The sequence below is a fragment of the Sturnus vulgaris genome, chromosome 10 (assembly GCF_052056855.1).
Source record: "Sturnus vulgaris isolate bStuVul1 chromosome 10, bStuVul1.hap1, whole genome shotgun sequence".
In the NCBI taxonomy this organism is placed as follows: Eukaryota; Metazoa; Chordata; class Aves; order Passeriformes; family Sturnidae; genus Sturnus; species Sturnus vulgaris.
The window spans coordinates 11304622-11324451 of NC_142252.1; the positions used below are offsets into that span (position 1 = coordinate 11304622).

The 19830-nt window shown below is 42.4% G+C and overlaps 1 protein-coding gene across 3 annotated transcripts in view; it reads right to left on the bottom strand.

Moving 5' to 3' along the window:
* The window catches only part of SLC9A9 (solute carrier family 9 member A9), a 174901-nt gene that overhangs the window by 145302 nt on the left and 9769 nt on the right, over positions 1-19830 (bottom strand). For all 3 annotated transcript variants that reach the window (XM_014877880.2, XM_014877882.2, XM_088170805.1), the window contains exon 4: positions 19582-19658. In XM_014877880.2, coding sequence (XP_014733366.2) covers positions 19582-19658 — 77 coding nt within the window. The remainder of the gene's footprint in view (positions 1-19581; positions 19659-19830) is intronic.

Consider the following 19830-nt stretch of genomic DNA (forward strand, 5'->3'; position numbering starts at 1 on the left):
CCTGTAGGATATATGATTGAACCTCTAGCATAAATCTACAGATGTGTCAAGATCTACTTCACTCCCTGTCCAGGTTTTCATTTCCTTTCCCCTGAAGGCAGAACGACCTTCTAAATAAATGTATTTTATTTTTCTAGCACTTGGATCTGATAAGGAGACTTGCACAGGCACAAGCTGGATGTATAAAAGAGAGTTTTACCACAGCATTCCTGAACAGTTTGTGGAAGTAACATCTCTAGGACAGATGGATATGGTGCATCTCAAGAAGGTCACTTCCCTAACTCAGGAATGCACATGCCCAGCTCCAGGACACGCTGTTCCCATTACAGCGTCTTTCATGATTGTTGTGTCTCATTTAACAAACAAAGTTTCCCATTCTACAGGATGAGGTTTGACAATTTGTAAAATCCAAAGCTACTGCTGTAGCTTTTAGCTGAAATGATTAAATGGAAAATTGCCTTAAATGTTTCCTGGGTGAGGCGAAAGAATGATAATTAAATTCATTAAATGGAAATGCAGTTGTGAGGTACTGGCTGCTTTCTCATGGAAAAATTTACTTTGTAAATACATGAAAAATGAATGGTTTTGATGAGAAAAGATTGAGATATTTGTTTAAATGATTTTGACTTTGGAACAGCGCTAACAGTGACAGTGGATTACATGAGATAGAATTCTTAAATGTGTATGTAAAAACATCATGGGAAAAATGATTTTTGTCTGACTCATGCACATTACATTTAAAATTAAACAGAAGTTTAAACAAGACAAACATATGAGATTTAGCCAGATTACAACACTTCTGTGCTGAGTGATTGAAAGCAGCTATATCAGTCCTGAGAACTGCATACTAAGCTTAAACTGTCCTTAAATGTCCAGGGTTTGTGAAGGCAGAACAAAACTACTGATTAGTAGAACAGCAGGTGCAACTCATTGGGATTCAGGGTAAATATACAAATACGTGTTATGCTCTGCAGCTACGTTTGCATCAGGATGTAGCAGTGACTCGATAGTGCTTATCACTCTGATAAACCATGCAGAACAGGGAATGAGAAACAGCCTACAGCCAAAACTGCTGGGGAAGTCTGGTGAGGCAAATGCAATGTAATTATTAAGGCTAAGGCTAGCATGGGTATTGGGGTAAATGTTACTATTCCTGCAGAAGTGTGTAAGGGGCTCTTTACACAGCCATTATTTAGGGTTTTATAGTTCTAGAAACACAAACACCTCTGCATGTTATGCTGGGCAGGATTCTGTTGGAGACCCGGTAACTGAAGCACTGACAGACACTGCTCTATTGTTTCCTACACACCAGCACCGGCTTCAAAAATTCTCACCCAGCCCTCTGGTGATGTGGGCCAGGGCAGGGTGAAGTGGTTTTGCAGTAATGCGCTGCAATCAGACATGGATTTGACAAGAGGCTGGAAAATATTTTTCCAGCAATAGGACTGATTAGGTATTCACAGCTAGAGCTGAAGCAGTGTAGAAATGCAAATAGATTTGTTCTCTATAATGGCAGCAATTACTGCTTTGCTTCATCCTATAGCTGGATCAAAGCACAGAGAAAAGGACTGACATTTCTGCACACTAGAATTGCTCCTTCATTCTCCCCATGCTCGCAGGATTTTAGGTGTACTGGACAAAGCACCCAAGAATGAACTGCAAAGTAGCCTTTTAGGGGTGGAATAATGAGCTCTACAGTCTAATAGCTCTTTTACTGCTCTAATTTCTATGCCGCTGTGATCTACTCCTTCATTTCATCACTTCAAAGATCAGAGAAAGATTATATTCTTAAATGAGCAAGACTGAAGTACATTCCTTCATTGGGAGGACACTGAGACAAATTAACTGATACTACATCACTGAGCGTGGCTTACCATGAACTCCAGTAACTTTTGGGATTGATTTTATACAGCAGCTGTAGCCAAATTTGTTTAACACAGTTTTGGGTTTGTGTGGTGGGATTTTGGTAGCGAGGGCAGCTAAAGGGGTGGCTTAAAGGGGTGGTTGCTGTGAGAAGCTGCTGGAAGCTTCTCCTGTGTCTGATGGAGCCAATGCCAGCAGGCTCCAGGACAGACCTGCAGCTGGCCAAGGCTGAGCCCACTGGCTGTGTTGGAAGCACTTCTGTGATGAGGTGTTTCAGAAGGGGCATAAAACCTGCAAAGATGGAGACAGGAGTGAGGACACGGAGAGAAGCAGCTCTGCAGACACCAGGGACGAGGAAAGAGGGCAGGAGATGCTGCAGGCACTGGAGCTGAGATTCCCCTGAAGCCCATGGAGGTCCATGGGAAAGCAGAGATAAACCTGCAGCCCCTGGAGGATCCCATGGCAGAGCAGTGGGATGTGTCTGAAGGAGACTGAGACCTCATGGGAAGCTGGAGCAGGAGAAGAATGTGAGGAATCCTCCCCCTGAGGGGGAAGGAGCAGCCTTCAAGCATTACAAGGTGTAATGGTGTGATGAACAACCACCCCCATTCCCTGTGCACTGTGCAGCCATGGGGAGAAGGGAGTGAACATGTGACTGGTTAAGCTAGGGAAAAATAGAAAGGGTTTTTAAAGATTTTTATTTTTTTTTCTCATTATCCTACTCTGATTTGATTGGCAGTAAGTTAAACTAATTTCTTCAACTTATGTCTCTTTTGCCATGAAAGTAACTGGTGAGTGATCTCTCCCTGCCCCTATCTCGACCCAAGACCCAAATATTTAATTGTACTTTCTCTCCCCTGTCCAGCTGAGGAGGACAGGGAGAGCAGCTTTGGTGGCTCAGCAGGGTCAGCCTGGCACAAGAACAGTTTAACAGAGTGTATATTTAGGCCTCACTGTAAGCTGTAAGTTGCAGAAATATTTTTTCCCCTTTAATCTCATATGGACAAGTGTTTACTCAAAATGCTTGCCAACAGCAGTTTTTTCTATAGGTTGAACCTCAGTTCATCAGATATTGCTCATGTCACATTAAAGAAGTCCTTCTTAAATCAGGCCTGGCCTTCACAGATGAAAAAAAAAATTGGGATTACTCACAAAACTTACAAGTGCTTCAGAAATAAGTAAGAATTGTTTTAGGCTGCCTGTTGGTATAGCTCCAGGTAATTAAGTTAGTAATTATTTCTAGATTTTTTTGACAAAACTTTAAAAACTGGTCTTAAGATCTCCACTTCCTTGAGTTTGGAGTTCTTGCTGTGTTAACTTTATATGTTTCATATTACATTTCGGGTGTTTTTAACACATGCAGCCATTTTTTTTTTCTCTCACAGCAGTCTCTCATGTACAAAATCACTGGTCTGTGGGAGCTCTGACAGACACGTTACAGATTTACCTCCCCAAGCTGGAGGCACCACTCACTTGGGTTGAACAAGGGGACAACGGTGCCAGTGTTTGCTCGGGTACCTGAGTGAGCACAGCAGGGCTGGCTGCAGCCAAGCGGGGGTCAGGGCACACACCTGGATCCCACACAGGCTGAGGGAGCCCAGGGTGGGCAGTGCCTGCGGGATCCTGCCCTGGCTGGGGAACCCAGGCTGGGGGCAGCCCCAGCACACTGAGCCTTTATTTGCCACTCTGTATTTGGGGTGAGACATGGGGTCCATGGGACAGGCAGGGTCCTGCACCAAAGCTTCTATCCCGGGTGCCAGTCTGGCACCACCATGCAGTACGGCTTGAACTGGCCTAAGACATCTGCTAGGATGGATTATTCCCAATTTTCCTGCTCTTCTCCATCTTGTTGCAACTTGAGCCTGAAGAATACCTGTGCCTTGTTTGTCCTAGAAGGACTGTTTGTACCGGCCTTTGCTGATCGAAAATATCCAATCTCAAATTAATTTTAGAGAGTGTTAGAACTTCTGAAGGATAAAAAACTGTTCCAGGGGCTCCATTTACATTCACTGAAGCTTGAGTTTATTCGGTGGCACAGAAAGCAGAACTGCCTGCAACACCTTGCCAGGAGAGAAAGCACAGATGAAAGGAGGAATCACAGGACTGAGGATTTTACATTTCCATTGCACTTTGATGTTCAGCTCTCGCTCCCCTCCCTCCCTGAAGCGAGCTAACACCGTGTGTGTGACTACACCCTTCTAAGTGCTTGAATTTGCCCCCAGGCGTTCTCCTCCCAGTCTTCCTTGCTACATGAGAAGGATCATCTGCCTCCCCAGCATCTGTTCATGAGTGATGACGATCAATGCCAAGGGGAGAGCAAGGGCATCTCAGTGGCAATTTTATCAACTGGAAATCATACATGAGGCTTTCAAAATGGACCAGCAAGAGGAAATTAAGAATGGGTTAGAATATAATGATCAAACAGATCAAAGAACTGCGAGAAAGCAACTCAGACATCTTTTTAGAGGCAGAAAACCCTGCAGGAAAGGAAGTATGAAGGCACAGATACCTCAGCACAGCATCTTGGCACTGCACTGTTACACATTCCCTTGAGATAGCACAGCTTACATAGTATCACTATGGCAAGAAAAAGTATTCCAGCAGGGATATTTGCTGAATAATACTGCAGTGTTTCCATACCCAACATGTTAAAAACCCAGCAAAAGATTAATAATAAGTCCTTAAACAAGAGTTTTTATTAAATTACATAGTTTGTATTTGGATTGTTCAGCTTTTAGTTTGCATCTGGATCATGTTTCCCAGTTTTTTGTCTTAATGAGGCACTAAATATGATTCAATATGATGTTTTTATTCAACAAGAATATCCTCAAGAGTAGCACTACAAATTAAAATATTAAAGATATGGAGGTTTGCAAATAAGGCCAGGTTTGATAACACAGAGGAGTGGCACTCCTCTGAAATGTGTTGCAGGGCTTCAGCCATCTGTCCTGGCTGTTAGGGAAGGTTTTTGTCCTTGTAACACAATGGGGCTAGTTGTTGTTGAAAAGAGACATGCAGGCAGCTTGAATAATTAATTCATTCGAAGCAGAAGCTACACAAGGGCCAGTAATAAACAGAGGAAGAACACAGAGGAGAAAAAGTTTTGAACAGTGGCTACAGACACCTTGTTTACAACCCAAGAGGAGCTCACCTCAAGATATAGCATTTTCTTCTCCTCGGCAGAAAAACCCTTCCAAGACTCTGTCATGAGGGAGAATATTATCTGAGAAGCTTTGTGGAACTGTTTGTCCTTCATGGAGCATTTGTGGGCAATTATTGGGAAACGTGTTAAAATGCTACCAGTGAAGTGGAAGGAGTCTGCTTGGATGCTCCTCAGCTCCCAGGTCAGTTTAATGGAAGAACAGCCAGGTTTAAAGAATCTACGAGAAAAACCAAGGCACAGTGGAGAGATAATGACGTTCCTTGACTATATGCATCACCACATGCTGTCAGCCAGACTGTGGTGTGAGGGACACCGAGGGAGTGCTTGGGGACAGTTGTGACAGATGGATTCCTAATTATATAAATTTCTTGTCTTAGTGGAGTACCTGAACAGGAACCCCTACTGCCTGCCTGAGAACAACTGCCTATTGCCCTACAGTAATGTTAGTGCATTTAAGTCAGTCACTATGTTGTTGATAGATAAATCTGTTTTTCAATTAAAAAAAATATACATACAGACACACACACACACATATATGTATGTATGTATGTATGTCATCCTTGCAGATAGAAGAATTATAAATTATCTAGAACATCAAGACCACTAAAAAGAGAGGTTTTTTTGGTAAAGGAAGCTACTTTATGTTACTGCATGTGTCTTGGCTCACTGGGAGAATACTACAAAATTTATGTGCTTACAATTATTATTAGATCCTAATTTTTGGCAGATTTAACTACTACCTTCTCTTTCCATTTATTTTTAAGTGAGTTGTGAGTTCGTGAATGTGCCAGTTTGATGGCCTCAAAGACAGAGAGCGTCTGTTTGCCTATAAAGGCAATATATTTACAACATTCACTTCCACAAACTGCTCCCGAAAGAGCGCTTCAGTGGCACACTTGAGGGGCTAACAAGAGGATCAGTAATGTAAAACCCCCATCAACTTGCCAAGATTACTAATGAGGCTGCAATTTGCCAGTGAGAGGTTGCAACTGTAATGGGTTTTGCAATCTATTACTTTTACTGGGAGGGCATTGTAACAACTCCTGCAGGCTTCTGAGTCACTTCCAGTCTTACAAATTGCGTAACTTTGTTAGTGATGTCCTTAAATCGTTGTCTCACAACTCCAGTAACTAAGTCCCTACTTAGAAAACTACACGAAAACTTTTGGAAATCAGACCGATTATTAGCATTCCGATATTTTTGCAGACTGGACAACAATTTTAGCTAAGAAACTCTGTTGTATCCCCAAGATATCCCTAGTTTTCTAGTAATTGTTCATCAGCATAGTTTCATTTATTGTATTATTCAGAACCCCTGGGTAGATTAGTGTTTGAAAACTGACAAGTACAGGATGATGCTTGTTTAGTAACTTGTAGTAACCCCAGTATAACCCGTGCTCAAAGTCCGAGAAAAGAGAAGTGAGAGTCCCGGCTGCTGCCGGCTTTGGAAGATGCTCTGTCACAGGAAAAACAAGAGAGCTGGCGCTGGCTCCTCCTGATCTGGAACGGGAGCATATCCTGGATCTGGCTGTCCCAGACTGGGCCCCCCATGTGGCCCCCAGGGCCAGCATGGAGCAGGCCTGAGCAGAACCCTGGGGGTGGAATGAGGTTTTGCCAGCGATGGGGCAGCGCTGTTTGATTGTCCGCGATGGGGCAGAGCTGTTTGATGGCCCGCGATGGGGCAGCGCTGTTTGATGGCCCGCGATGGGGCAGAGCTGTTTGATGGCCCGCGAAGGCTCAGCGCTGTTTGATTGCCCGCGATGGGGCAGAGCTGTTTGATGGCCCGCGATGGGGCAGAGCTGTTTGATTGTCCGCGATGGGGCAGAGCTGTTTGATGGCCCGCGATGGGGCAGCGCTGTTTGATGGCCCGCGATGGGGCAGAGCTGTTTGATGGCCCGCGATGGGGCAGAGCTGTTTGATTGTCCGCGATGGGGCAGAGCTGTTTGATGGCCCGCGATGGGGCAGCGCTGTTTGATGGCCCGCGATGGGGCAGAGCTGTTTGATGGCCCGCGAAGGCTCAGCGCTGTTTGCCCGCCCGCTCCCCGCAGGGCCCAGGCCCGGCCCGGCTGTGCCGCCGTGAGGGCCCGGCCGGCGGCGCGGGCGGAGCGCGGGCGCCACCCGGTGCTCGCTGCGGGCACGGCGGGGCCCGGCCGCGCTGTCCCGGGGCTCTGCTCCGTGAGCGCTGCGGCACCGGCCGCTGCCGGGAATCGCTCGGCCTGCTCCTTCTCTCGTCTTGTGTTTGTATTTTGGAAGTAGTCGGGACGAGTGTTTTCTCCCCTCTCTGGGACGGGAAGCAACGCCGATGGCTCGGGTGTGACGGCGGAAAGAGTCAAAACTGCGCAGCCCCAGCCAGGCGTGCTGTGCCTTGAACTGAGCCCAGCACAGAATGGGACCATGCAGGACCTGAACCAAACCAGAAGCGAGGCTCTTGGCCCGGTCTGATGGGAGGTCAGACACCAACGATCCTTTGGCCGCAGCTGAGGGTGTTTTGGAAAGGTGCCGAAATGGGATTAGGGCAGGAAGGCGGATCCTGAGCATCCCAACTACATCGATAAGGCTTCTGGCTCCGGCAGTGCTCGCTGGTGCCAGCCTCTCTGAGCCTGTTCTCCCTTCGTGATAGCTGAATGTTTGAGCCATCTGAGTGGTGACAGCACAAAGGTGCTTTTCAGATAGTGGTGGCTGTGCTGCAAACGGAGTAGCACAGCCCAGGGCAGGGCAGGGGGCTGAGCTGTGTCCCAGCTGTGTCCCAGCTGTGTCCCAGCTGTGTCCCAGCTGACACCGCTGAACAGTCACACCCTGTAACCTGTCAGCAAGTCCGTGTTTCCACATCTAGAGCGAGATCAATATTCTGCTTCCTAGAAATGAAGGCCAGCTTAAAGCTATTTTAACATCTTTGAGTGAGGTGTGAGTAGCAGGCAGGTTAGACAGGTATTGTGTTATGCTTTAGCACAAACCATGGATTTCTGTATGGGCCAGGCAAGGTAACTTTCATGGGAAGATTACTGAGAGCTGGTTAAGTCGCCTGTGTTGGAAAGCCCTGGAAGGTGGCACAGCCTCCCTCCCACTGGGCTCAGAAAATAATGACCACTGGTTTGAAACCCAGCTGCACTTGGATGCTAATGCTGCTCTTCAGAGATGGACGCCAAGGTACACTCAAAATGTGACCATATAACCAGGCAGGCTCCACATTATCTGCTCCAGCTTTTGAAGTAAACCTTGTTTTTGTCAGGGGATTGGACTTAAAGGTCAATTCCATCCTAAATTATTTGTTGAGTGTGACAAAAGAGTGGTGAAGAGCAATCTCACTCTGAACGTTATTCACAGGGCAGAAACTGAAACCAGTTTCAGTATTCACAGTATTCACAGTATTCACATCCTGATGAACAACAGAGGGCACCTGCATAAACCACATGACATGATTTGCTAGAGAGAACAACTTCAGATAGGCCCCCCTCTTTCTTACTTTCATTTTATGATACTTATTCTTCATTGAGGTGGTGCAAACTCTCACTCTTTCCCCTCCCAAAATCAAATACAAGGAGATGATTCACAGGGAACACACTTAATGTTTTCATGTGCAGTTCCACTTGGGTTCAATAAAATAGGCAAACAGAACTCCAAAAATAATTCCTATTCATGAGAAAATAAAATCTTTCGTGTTTTCATCAATGAGTGAGTAGTAAGGATGGAAGAAATGAAAGTGAGCAATTAAAAAAAAAATTTGTTTTTTCATTTTAAGTCTGAAGAATAGCAACTCTCTCATACATCAACAAGGCTATGAAAAGGCATTGCTGGTGCAGTCTTTGGGTCAGTCACTGTGCCTGTATGTGACCTTAAATTCTTGTTGCAGAGGTTTTGTTCTTCGTCATTGTCTTTTTGCAGATCAAGTGTTTTTATTTTTTTTACCAGTGACATCATCCTGCTCAAAATTTGCGAAGTGCCCATAAAAACCATATCAGAGATAAAAGCACCTAAGCTCTCAGTAATGGAGAGGTCAAAAAGGAGTGGCAATTGTGGTCTTTTCACATTTCAATTTTGGTTGCTGCTAAGCTTCAGCTAGAGAGTGGTTAGCTGGGGAGAGGTGGTGTTGCAAAGAGCAAGGAAGTGCCCAATAAGTGTATTACAGAAAGGAAAGTGACTTTTTTCCTTTCTAAGGTATGGAGCTGACTAAGAATCAAGGCTTATTAGCATTTTAAGAGCCATCTTCATAAAGTCTTTGCTTCAGAAGGAAGTGAAATAATCCTAACTTTCTTCAGAAAGACCTTTTTATTGCAGATTCCATATTTCAACAGAAGGTGAGGAGAAAGACAAATATCCTGCAAGATAACTGTTGGTTATGGGGTGATGGAGACCAAGATAACTGAATCAGGAAAAAGTTAGGCAGAAAATTTAAAGTAGAAAAAGGCTGAAAGAGATGGACTAGGGGCAGCATATGTTCTGCTGTAAGGTTTGTTATTTACAGCAAAGTAGAATTTAGACTAACTTATGTTAGAAGGGACCAGAGGATGTCTCTAGTCAAAATTCCCACTCAAAATAGGGTCAGCTCTGAGCTCAAACCAGAGTAGTTGGGGTTTTAGCCACTTAGGTTGTGAAAACCTCCAAGGATGGAGATTACACATCCAGCATCTCTGGACAACTTCTGATGCTTGAGTGTCCTCATGAAGAAAAAGTTTTTGCTTATATCAAATCAGACCTTTTTAAAATACAGTTTGTATCTGTTAATTTTCTCCTCTCACCATGTACTTCTGTGAAGAGCCTGGCTTTTCTTTCTTGGTAATCTCCCCTCAAAGCTCCTCTTACTTAGGCCAAGTGAGCTCAGTTTCTTCAGCTTCTTCTTTATAGGGCAAATGTCCCAGCCCCTGTCCATCTTGGTGGCCATCCACTGAACTTGCTGTAATTTATCATCATTGTCAAATGTATGGAAAATGGAGTCAAATGTAACTGAGTTCTTAGACAATCAGTATTTTAAGGAAAGCCAAGACTAGAGACACATCTTATATGATTTATTGTCATCTTAATGATCAGAAGAAAAGCTCTGTGTACTATTTAAATGTCATCTGCCTCTCACTGAGTAGGATCTGGATACCTGACCAGACCAGCTTTTGTAGCTTCTGTCTTCAATGAATGCAGCATCTGTCCCAGGGCCATCATGAAAACAGGTGTGTTTACAGAACATTTCAGGCCAACACCAGTGGTGCTCTGTAAAAGACTTGTCAGATACAAGAGCATCACTTGATCAACTGCTCAAAGCAGGGTATGTAAAATGGTGGTGGGTGGGAGAACAAAGAATCCTTTGAGCTGGCATATTATGAATTTTTCAGGGTAATAGGCAGGAGAACTCAGTCACCCACTCTCTTCCTGCTCCAATGAGTTACTTGCTGCCTGTACACTCCCCAGTGTTGCTCAGCATTTGATCTAAATGTTTCAGTTTGATTAGACAGCAGGTTGCACGTAGCTCCCTGCTACTGTAGTGGAATAGGCTTTTCATCCTCTGTTTTAAATTTCTTTTGCACCTTTCACCTTCAGGCAGCTCGATGCACTTTGCAACCAATTCACAAGTCCACGTGCTCCTCATAGAGGTCACGCTGTTGCCTATTTTGACTCGGAAGCAAACGTGGCCTGGCTTACTACCTAGCAAAGCCATACAAGTATTTATGGCCTGGAGCAATGCACAGCCTGAGCTGGAGATGACTCCCCCAGTTATAGGATTGGTGTGCAGGTTTCTCATGCAGTACGGAAAAATATCTGTAAGAAGTGGAAAATGAACTAACACGTCAGAGTCAATACACCTCCCTCTGCTTTCATCTCCTCTGTAGCCTGAAATTGTTCTGGAAAGAGAGGATGTACTGAGAAAGGCAGTGGATTTCAGGATAAGGGGCCATAGGAGATGCATATTTTCCATTTCACCAGCTCTGTAAAGATGTTCTTCCTGAAAGTCATTGTGGAGAGTGCAAGAGCAGACTTAGAAACTTGAGACTGCAAATGATGCTGCAGCCAAGGAAGCTTTTTTTGCACAGGTGGATGGATGATCTATAGCCAGAGAAATAGGGGACTGGCAATCTTTGGAAGCCACATTGTGTGTTAATTCCTAAAGGATGCATGAATATCAGGGAAGAAGACATGAGGAGTTCTACTCAAGAGTATTCATCCCTGCAGTTAAAACTTTGACTTTCAAGGCAATTGGGAAAACATTTCATAAAAAAACCCGCAAAACCAAACAAAACCCACACAAACAAAATCTTCCTTCCAGGATAGGGTTTCTTCTTGGGAAATATCTGGACTTGAGTGTTTAGCCTGTTTTGCAACAAATGTCACAAATGTGCACGATTTAAATTTTTTGATGGATTCCTGAAGAACCTGCTGGGTCGCAAATACCAAATTAAATATCCTTTTTATTTTAGATGAATCTCCTATGATTCCAGGTTCTGTTTGTCTCTGCAGCCCCACACCTTTGGCGTTCCCTATCATACATTTCTTTCCTTAGTGTGCTAAGGGATTTGTCTGGACACTACAAATAATTACATCCTGCTGTTTGGCACATCTGTTTGTGAGAAGAAAAACTGTTTTCTGCATGATCAGCTCTGCTGCAGTAAACAATGTCAGATGCTTATTGCGAAATAGCTACAAATTCTGGCTGAACTTGCAGCAACACATACTTGAAGGCATCAAAATACTCTTACAAGAAGTTTCCACTGTGTGGGTGTCAGTGGTCTGGGAAACACTATTTTATATCAGTGTCCTGATTTAATCATGCTTCTTATCCATAATTTCACACATCATACAAATAGGAGGCGCTTTTAAAAATACTTTATATATAACTTGTAGTCCTGCCAGAACCCTCTGAGTTACGGCTATGGAGGAAACCTCTTCCCTCTTTACTCTCTGTGCAGAATTCCCTAACCCAGGTATCACAGTGGGTGTGCATTTTCAAGCTTCTCTAAACTTACACTTTACAAACCCATTTTGGATTCACCACACACCTTTGAACAAAAGTGAGAAGCAGCAACTACCCCTTGCAGCTGCAGCTCTGAGTTAAAGGTGGCAACTCCACAGATGCAATGGAATTACCTCAGATTTGGACTGACCAAAGAGTCAAAGTTACTGCTTTGGGCAACTGAGCTGCACACTAATAACTAAACACCAGTTCTTTTCCTGCTGGGGCTCAGTGTTCATCTGCCTTTGGAGAAATCTTGAGAGACTTAGCTTGATTTTTCAGCTAAATCATCTCTGTTTCCTCAAGTCAATGCAAAACTAGGGCAATACTGTCTCATGACTGAAAGAAAATGCCTGCGTTCACGCCAAGATGGGACATGGAAGCAGCCAAAACCTCAAAAAGAGGTACCAGCACAGGCATTGTGCTCTTACAACAGTTACACTACATTCAGTGAATGTTTTCTTACTAGTTCGGTCTTTATTTCCACTCATAGGCTGAATATCTGGCTTCAAAAGGTTGTTAGAAATTATTGAAGTCAGACATCTGATGTTCAGGGGGTTTTATCACTGAGGATGGAAAGTGGTCTATATAGACTTTTTCCCTCTTTCTCCCTCAGTTAATTTCTACAGCACTAAGATACTTTAACACTTCCCCTCACCGGTTTCTGTTTGTACCAAAAAGAAAGCTTTTATTCTTGCTTGTGGGGAGGTAAAGCATTTGCTATTTACAAGTGGTATGTGGAGGAAAGATGGACCTGGGGGGTTTTTATGTGTCATTTGATGGGAACATGCAGTACAAAACAGTATTATAATTATGAAAAAATATTACTTGTACATGAATTAAGCCTAAATTAATACAAAAGTTATCACCTGGAAGGCAAGAGCTTAGGCAGTGCAGCAACAGATAATCCTCGTAAAGGTATTTGCTTAGTTTAGGAAGAGCTCTGTAACAGAGAAGATTTTGTTTTTTGTTACCCTTAACCTGGCCCCATTTTCCCTTGCAGAAACAGTTCCAAAATCCAGAAGGATCCCTCAGCACCTCACAGTAAATTCAAGCCAAAAAACATTTGGCTTTGCTCTGCTGGAGCACATAGCTACAAGTGTTTAATTTCCAAGCTGTAAAGTCTATCCATAGCCCTCCAGTGAGAAAGAACAGCCAGATTATAAACTCAGTACTGTTCCCTATCAGCAGAGCTCATTTGTATATTCCATTAAGCTTCCAGCAGAAAGTAATAAACACACCCATAACCTCACTAAACTCCCCTTTGCCTTTGCCAAACTAACAAAATACTTATGAAAATAAAAAAAAATATCCCCAGTCTTGCAGAGCTCTGTAACCACAACTACTGCCTGCTGAAGCTTTTGGGTAGGTGTCTCCTCACTTTTAAAATAATGTTTGGATAGGTATAACAATGACAGGACTAAATCTCTGACTGGACTGTTCTGTCAGGATGCATCTTACCCTGGTAAACTGTGCAAAGGAAAGTTGACCCTTTCTTGCTACTGCTGCATTTGAGCAATAATTGATTCATTAATTATTTATTAATTAATAATTAATGAGTTATTAATTCAGCCCAAGCTATCCTCCTTTAGGAGGCACAAAGAGGGGCTGCCCTAACAGTACAGTTCAGAGTGAAGAAAAATGTGGTGGTAGAATCTTGATGCCAAAGATATTTGAATGGAGAATGTCTACTTTCTTATAAAATTATGATCACAAATAATCTAATCCCATGATAAACAAAAATATATGGATTAGTATTTGATATTCTTGATACTCCTTTCTTTTTCTCTTTGAAAAAAATTTACTTATATGTGTATATGTCTATGTACAGAAACAAAAAAATTTATCTGGTTTTCAAGTAAAACCATTTAATATTCAGTTTTTAAAAGAAAGAATTTAGAAAGTATATGTCCTATTCTATTCTATTCTAGTCTATTCTATTCTATTCATTATAAATATCATGTTGTATTATAGTATCAGCATTTAGCAATCATATGTGAGCAGCATTTGAATATTCATTTAGAATGGTGAGGAATGGCAAAGGAAAGGATTCTCTGCCTGTGAGAATCAAGTATGATGACATGCTCCTCACTTGAATTTAAATGTCAGAAGAGACTTTGTCCAAACTGTTAGTCACTGCAGTTAAACACAGATGCACAAAAGAAATACTTTGATCTTATGAGGATTTTTTATTTAGAAGTTGAATTTTGAGCACTGATTGCCATGAAGTGATCTGACATGATTATTGTAAATCCAGCATCCATGTGCTCACAGATGTACTGGAATGAATTGAGCCAAACTAACCACCTGTGGCTCCTGCTGAAATATGGAGAAGTCCTGTTTCCCCAGCCAGAGAAGGTTGTACAAACTGAGCAGCTAATAAAAACACCAACATCCTTCCTTTTAAAACAGGGATCATCCCGGAATGATTTTTCCTAACTCTTATCAGTTATTTGCATTTTGTAACTTCACTTGCTCAAAACTACAATTACTCTACTTTTTCTGGTCCAAACCCCATTTTTTATCTCGGCTTTATTCAAGCAAAATTCTCACTAAAAAGCCACAAAGACAGATGAAACTTGGCCTACATTTTCTGTAAATGCATTTGTTATTTGAGTTGAACACTCACAGAGGTTTAAATTCCAGAAAAATCAGGCATTGCCAAATGTAGTAGACAGGCTGGAAAAATATGAGTAAGTGACTGCAAACATGCTGCATTCTAAATATCGAAAATGTGGTTTTGGCATTGCAATTCGCGAGAACCCAAGTGAAACCAAATAAAAAATCACAGATAAGACCAGCTTAATGATGTCAGTGCTCTCGTGCATAGGCATTTTGGCCTTGGCTGCCACTGAGAATGCTCATCAAAGAAGTCAAAAGGATTTCAAGAAGGGGAAAAATGCAAATAGTTCTACACCCTCTGCCACTCAATATGTTGCTCTGATAGGTTGTTACCGCAGTGTCAAAATTTTTCCAAATACTTAAGCACTCTTCCATTACCAAAATAGAAAATATCTATGACAGATATAAATTCTGGAAGATGTACCCCAGCACAGTTTATTAAAAATAGAATCTAAGAGAAGAGAACCCTATTCCTTGCAGAAGTTAACATTAGGTCCTTTTCCCCGCTTCTTCCTAAGATGCAAAAAATAAAAAAAGGCAAGGGGCAGATGTTAATTTAATACTTCAGCAGCCCAGCACTGCACTCACTGAGTAACATCAGCTCAGTGGTGCTTCAGCTTACAGTGGCCACAATACACAGCTAATAGTGAGGTACCTGTGGAAAAGTAGAGCAGCCCTATGCAGCAGTCCCACAGAGGCATGGCTGGCTACACAAATGTGTGCAGAAAACCCCTGGAGGATAGCAAATGGAGCACAAACCAGAGTGGGACTTCACAAGAGCAGCTATGAATGCAAACCACATTGTGTTCATGGAAGCACAGTGAGCAACCAAGAGAAATCATTGTCTTTTGCTGGCACCTGGGAGGTGACATGTGGAAAAGTGTTTCAGTTTGGACTCCAGTACAGGGAACACAGGGAGGACACAGCTCAGCAGAGAACCACCAAGATAATTCAAGGGCTGTGGTGTATGAGAAGAGACAGAAGCTGATCTCTCTCATGTAGATGGCAGTGGAGCTAAGTGCTGTTTTCAGGTGGGCACAGAGGGTGAAGCCACCTTCTGAAGGCTGCATAGGGAAAGCATGGGAGGCAAAAGTTACAAGTGAAGCAAGGGAAATTCCAACTGGATAAACAGAAAGACACTCTTTGTAGTGAGGGTGGTTAAGACTGGAACAGGTATCCCGGAGTTCTGGATGACTGCAGATGTTCACACGTTGCTTCCAACCGAGGTTATTCTCTGAGTCTATGAAATTCAAGAAGTCTCCTACAGCAAAAGACTGTCTGCCCTGTATGAGGCTGAGCCTCAAAGACACTTGGCCTGTGTGCTTTTTCTCAGGAAGAAAGAGCTGTCTCACTGATTATTCCACACTACTCTTCAGAAGATGGGAAGCTGGCGCCACTGACAGAGAAAAGATCTGTTGAAAGATTGGATCTTATATGATCCTATGTCATGCAGACCCGGAGTGAGCAGACTGTTCACCATGAAGGGGACCACTTCAGCAATTCTGCAGTCAATAGGGCTTGAGAGGGAGAATTTCCCCTTTCCCTCATGGGATCTCTCTGCATGGAGCCTTGCTAGTCAGATTTGGTGTGAAGGGCATAATTTTGCTCTGCTGGGAAAGCTTTATATCTTTCATGTGCATTGAGTGGCTGAGGACAGTCTTACAGCTAATATAGGCAGGCATTCCTTAGAGCAGTACTTAGCTGAAAGCAAGTACGTTTTGGCACAATCTTCACTAAAAAAACCAATCTCTCCTACTCCTCCTTCCCCCACCCTCAGTGGGAATATCTGATTATAGCCTTTTCACTCAAATTCCACACAGCTCCTCTTTCTTGAGGCCTTTCACACAAAAGCAAAGACTCACAAAGAGCAGACAGGCACCATTGTATCCCTGTGTTCCATGGCAACGTTTTAGCACTCTAAGAGTTTGCAGCAAATCCAAATGATGTTTCTGTTCTTTATTAATGATATTTCCCAGCTGTTTCTGGTTGACAAAGAGAGGTCTGGTCCTTCTTTGTTACAGGCTGTGCCCTGGCACTTCAGGGAGGGCTCACACAGAGCTCTGTAACTCAGGCGGCAGCAGCACAGCCCCAGGGAGAGGCTGCAGACACACAGGGCTTGAGCCTGTGGATATCGAGGTGCTGCATATGTGTGTGTTGTGCTCACATAATGGGAACGAAGCACATGTTTAATCATACCTGTGCACAAACTATTTGTCTACAGCAATGAAGCCTAGAAGTACCACAGAGTTCTGCCCTTTCTTTTGTAACAGCAGCTAGTCCTTCACTCTTTCTCTCTTAGGACATATTTTTGTTTTAGGACTTACTTTTCATTCCCTTCATTGAAGTTTTTGTATCATCTTTCTTCTTCATGCAGTCATTATCTCCTTCTTATCCTGACATGTACATTATGCAAGCATGCTTCACATTCACACAAGCCCTGCTCTGAATATATTACTGTCTTCTCTGCAGTGATTCCACTGGGGGCTGTGGGTTTGTACAAGAACACAGTGCAAGGCCCAGTGCTCACTACTCCCTACCTTAAGGTTTCCTTTGGATCTTTATCCCTGACTTTGGGCTTGAACTTTGAATTCCTAGTAGTAATTGTTCCTAGTAGGAACTTTTTGTAGCAGATTTTATCTGCATTTATTCTGTTTGAGATAAAATCACATGGATACATATAAAATTGCAGGAATGAAAGTATTTGGAATAAAGGCTAAATTCAATATATTATGTTTATTTTAAACTTATCAGAGCTGCTTTATCATCTTCCATTTAAAAGGGGCAATGTCAGAGTCATAAACCAAATGCATATTTAAAAGCATTACTGGGCTGGACAGCCCTAATGCTTTCCTGCAGTCTCACAGATCCATTGGCTTTGGTTTATGTTCAAAAGATGAGACAAGAGAGAGGAAGTAAAGGAAGAGTCCTACTGAAATCCAGAACCACTGTTACCTCAGAAATGTGCTGCCATTTGGCTCAAACTGTTGTTTGGATGTAGATTTTTTACTGAGTTTATAATTTCAGTCTTAGGGGTGCTCTCTGCCATAGATGGGTATGAAAATAAACAAGATCAAGGGTCGTAGGTATGTTAATACAGATAAAGACAGGGGAAAAATATGAGTGATGTAACTGTCCAAGCTGTGAACTTCAAGAAGTGAGGAGGTGCCATTTCTAGAGGAAAGCAAAATTTCAGAAAGAAAAGTGAGATTAAACTTTTCTTCTCCAATAAATGGGACACATGGCACAATGCCTCCTGTAGTTACAGATTTGGGTCTGAAACTGAAGGCATCCTTTTTTCTGAGCCCAGAGATGTTCAGTGGATTTTTTTTTTACATGAAGATGAAACCACCACATTGAGAGTTTATACTCCTTTGTATTTCAGCACAGAAGACAATCATACTTTGATTATGGAGTCTAAATTTTCCTGGCACTTGGAGCCACCATGGCGTGCAGAACTTTTAATACCACAGTGCCTCTGGTGCATTATGCTTACTAAGCTTGATTATTAAGAATCTAGGATATCAAGATAGATATGATGACATATCCATAAAGAATAGCTTTAAAATCATTGAACTCAAAGTTATAAGTAATTAATGTATTTTACTATTATTAAAATGACATTAAGGGAGAAAGTTCCATCACATAATAATGCCAGTAAGGACTTTATACCGTGATGCAGTACATACATCTTTACTATAAAGAAAGGGAAAGACACATTAAAAAATTAACTGCTTCTATAATTTGACACTGCTGTCAATAGGTACAGAACCTTAACCAGTTTTAAATTCAAGCACCCTCAAAATACCCGAGGTTTTTCCACATACCTTTCCATATCATACAGAGATTAAATGCTACATTTCAGAATTCTACAGCCCAGGCCCTCAAATAAGGCCTACAAATTATATTGTGCTCCCTAGTCTAAAGCCTGAACACCAGAGAGTTTTGTGACTTTTTGCCAATTTCACTCTGCACAATACCAGCAAGATCAAGGCCTGTCAGCCAGACTCACTTCCATGCAGCACTGCTCCATCCCCTCCCCAGACTGAGGTAGCTCAGCTGTCTCTGCAAGTGCCCAGCACAGAAATGCCAGAGGGTGTCAGTGATGCTCAGGCTAAACTGGGAGCAGGCACAAAGACCCTCTCACTGCAGAGTCCAGCTCTGCTCATTTGTTTCCAACTCCATCAGGAATTTTCCCAGAATGTGAGAGTCTGAGTGATATTCATAAATATTATTAAAAACCTGAAATTTTAAGGTCCAAAAGGATTTTGAAATGTTTTGTTTAATTTTGAGTGAGTTAATCACGCAGACAAACAGAATTTTCACACCATGTCAGCCTGGAAATATATAAGCCATTTTTGAGTAGCAAATATTTTCTTTGGTTAGGCAAATTTTGACACAGAACTAGAAATTTTTCCCTAAGCAGGTCTGGAAATAAAATAGGATATTTTGCCACTCTGCTTTTTTCCTTCCTCTTTTTCTGTAGAAGTCGTTTAGTCACACCCAGGCTCAATTCACACATAGCTCCAGAGTGAGGCTTTTCATGTGATCTTCAACTACAAATTTCACTTAGCCTTTGAAATGACTCCAGTTATTTTACATACATGCCAGGAGGTATCTATTCCTACCGCCTCTGAGATTCAAAGTCCTTCCTTTACTGTTAGAGATCTGCCCCTTTCTAGAAGAAATTCCAGTTAGAAGCATGGAATTTCAATTGAGAGAATGGTCTTATTTCTCAGGACAGATAGTTAAAGCTGTGTTCATGCTTACACCAATCACAGACCAAAAATGAAGGACAAAATTTTCTCAATGGCTGGGACAGTTCTTGGCTATCCATGGGTTTTGCCTTTTCCATCTCAGCATTCCTTGAGGAGGAATTACTATATCTGATACGCCAGTTGCTAAGTATATTGACCATGCAGGGTCTGCAATTCTTTTTACAGTTTAGTTTTTAATTGAAAGAAACACCAAGCATGTGATAATGGCAGAAGGCACTCACTTACCCTATGACAATGCAGGAGATGGCAGTTCCCAAAAAGGCGTAGGCTAAAATTGATCCTAAGTTACGAAAAAAATGTCTCTGGGGAGGAAAGTTTGAAAGAAAGTTCTTTGTTATATAGTAAATAAAAAAGCATTCAGACCAAATAGAAACATATCTAGAAGTGCCATTTGTTACAACACATATAGGAGATGGAGCAATATTGGCTACTTCAGTTATTTTGGAAAATACAACTTAAAAGTGTTTAAATTTT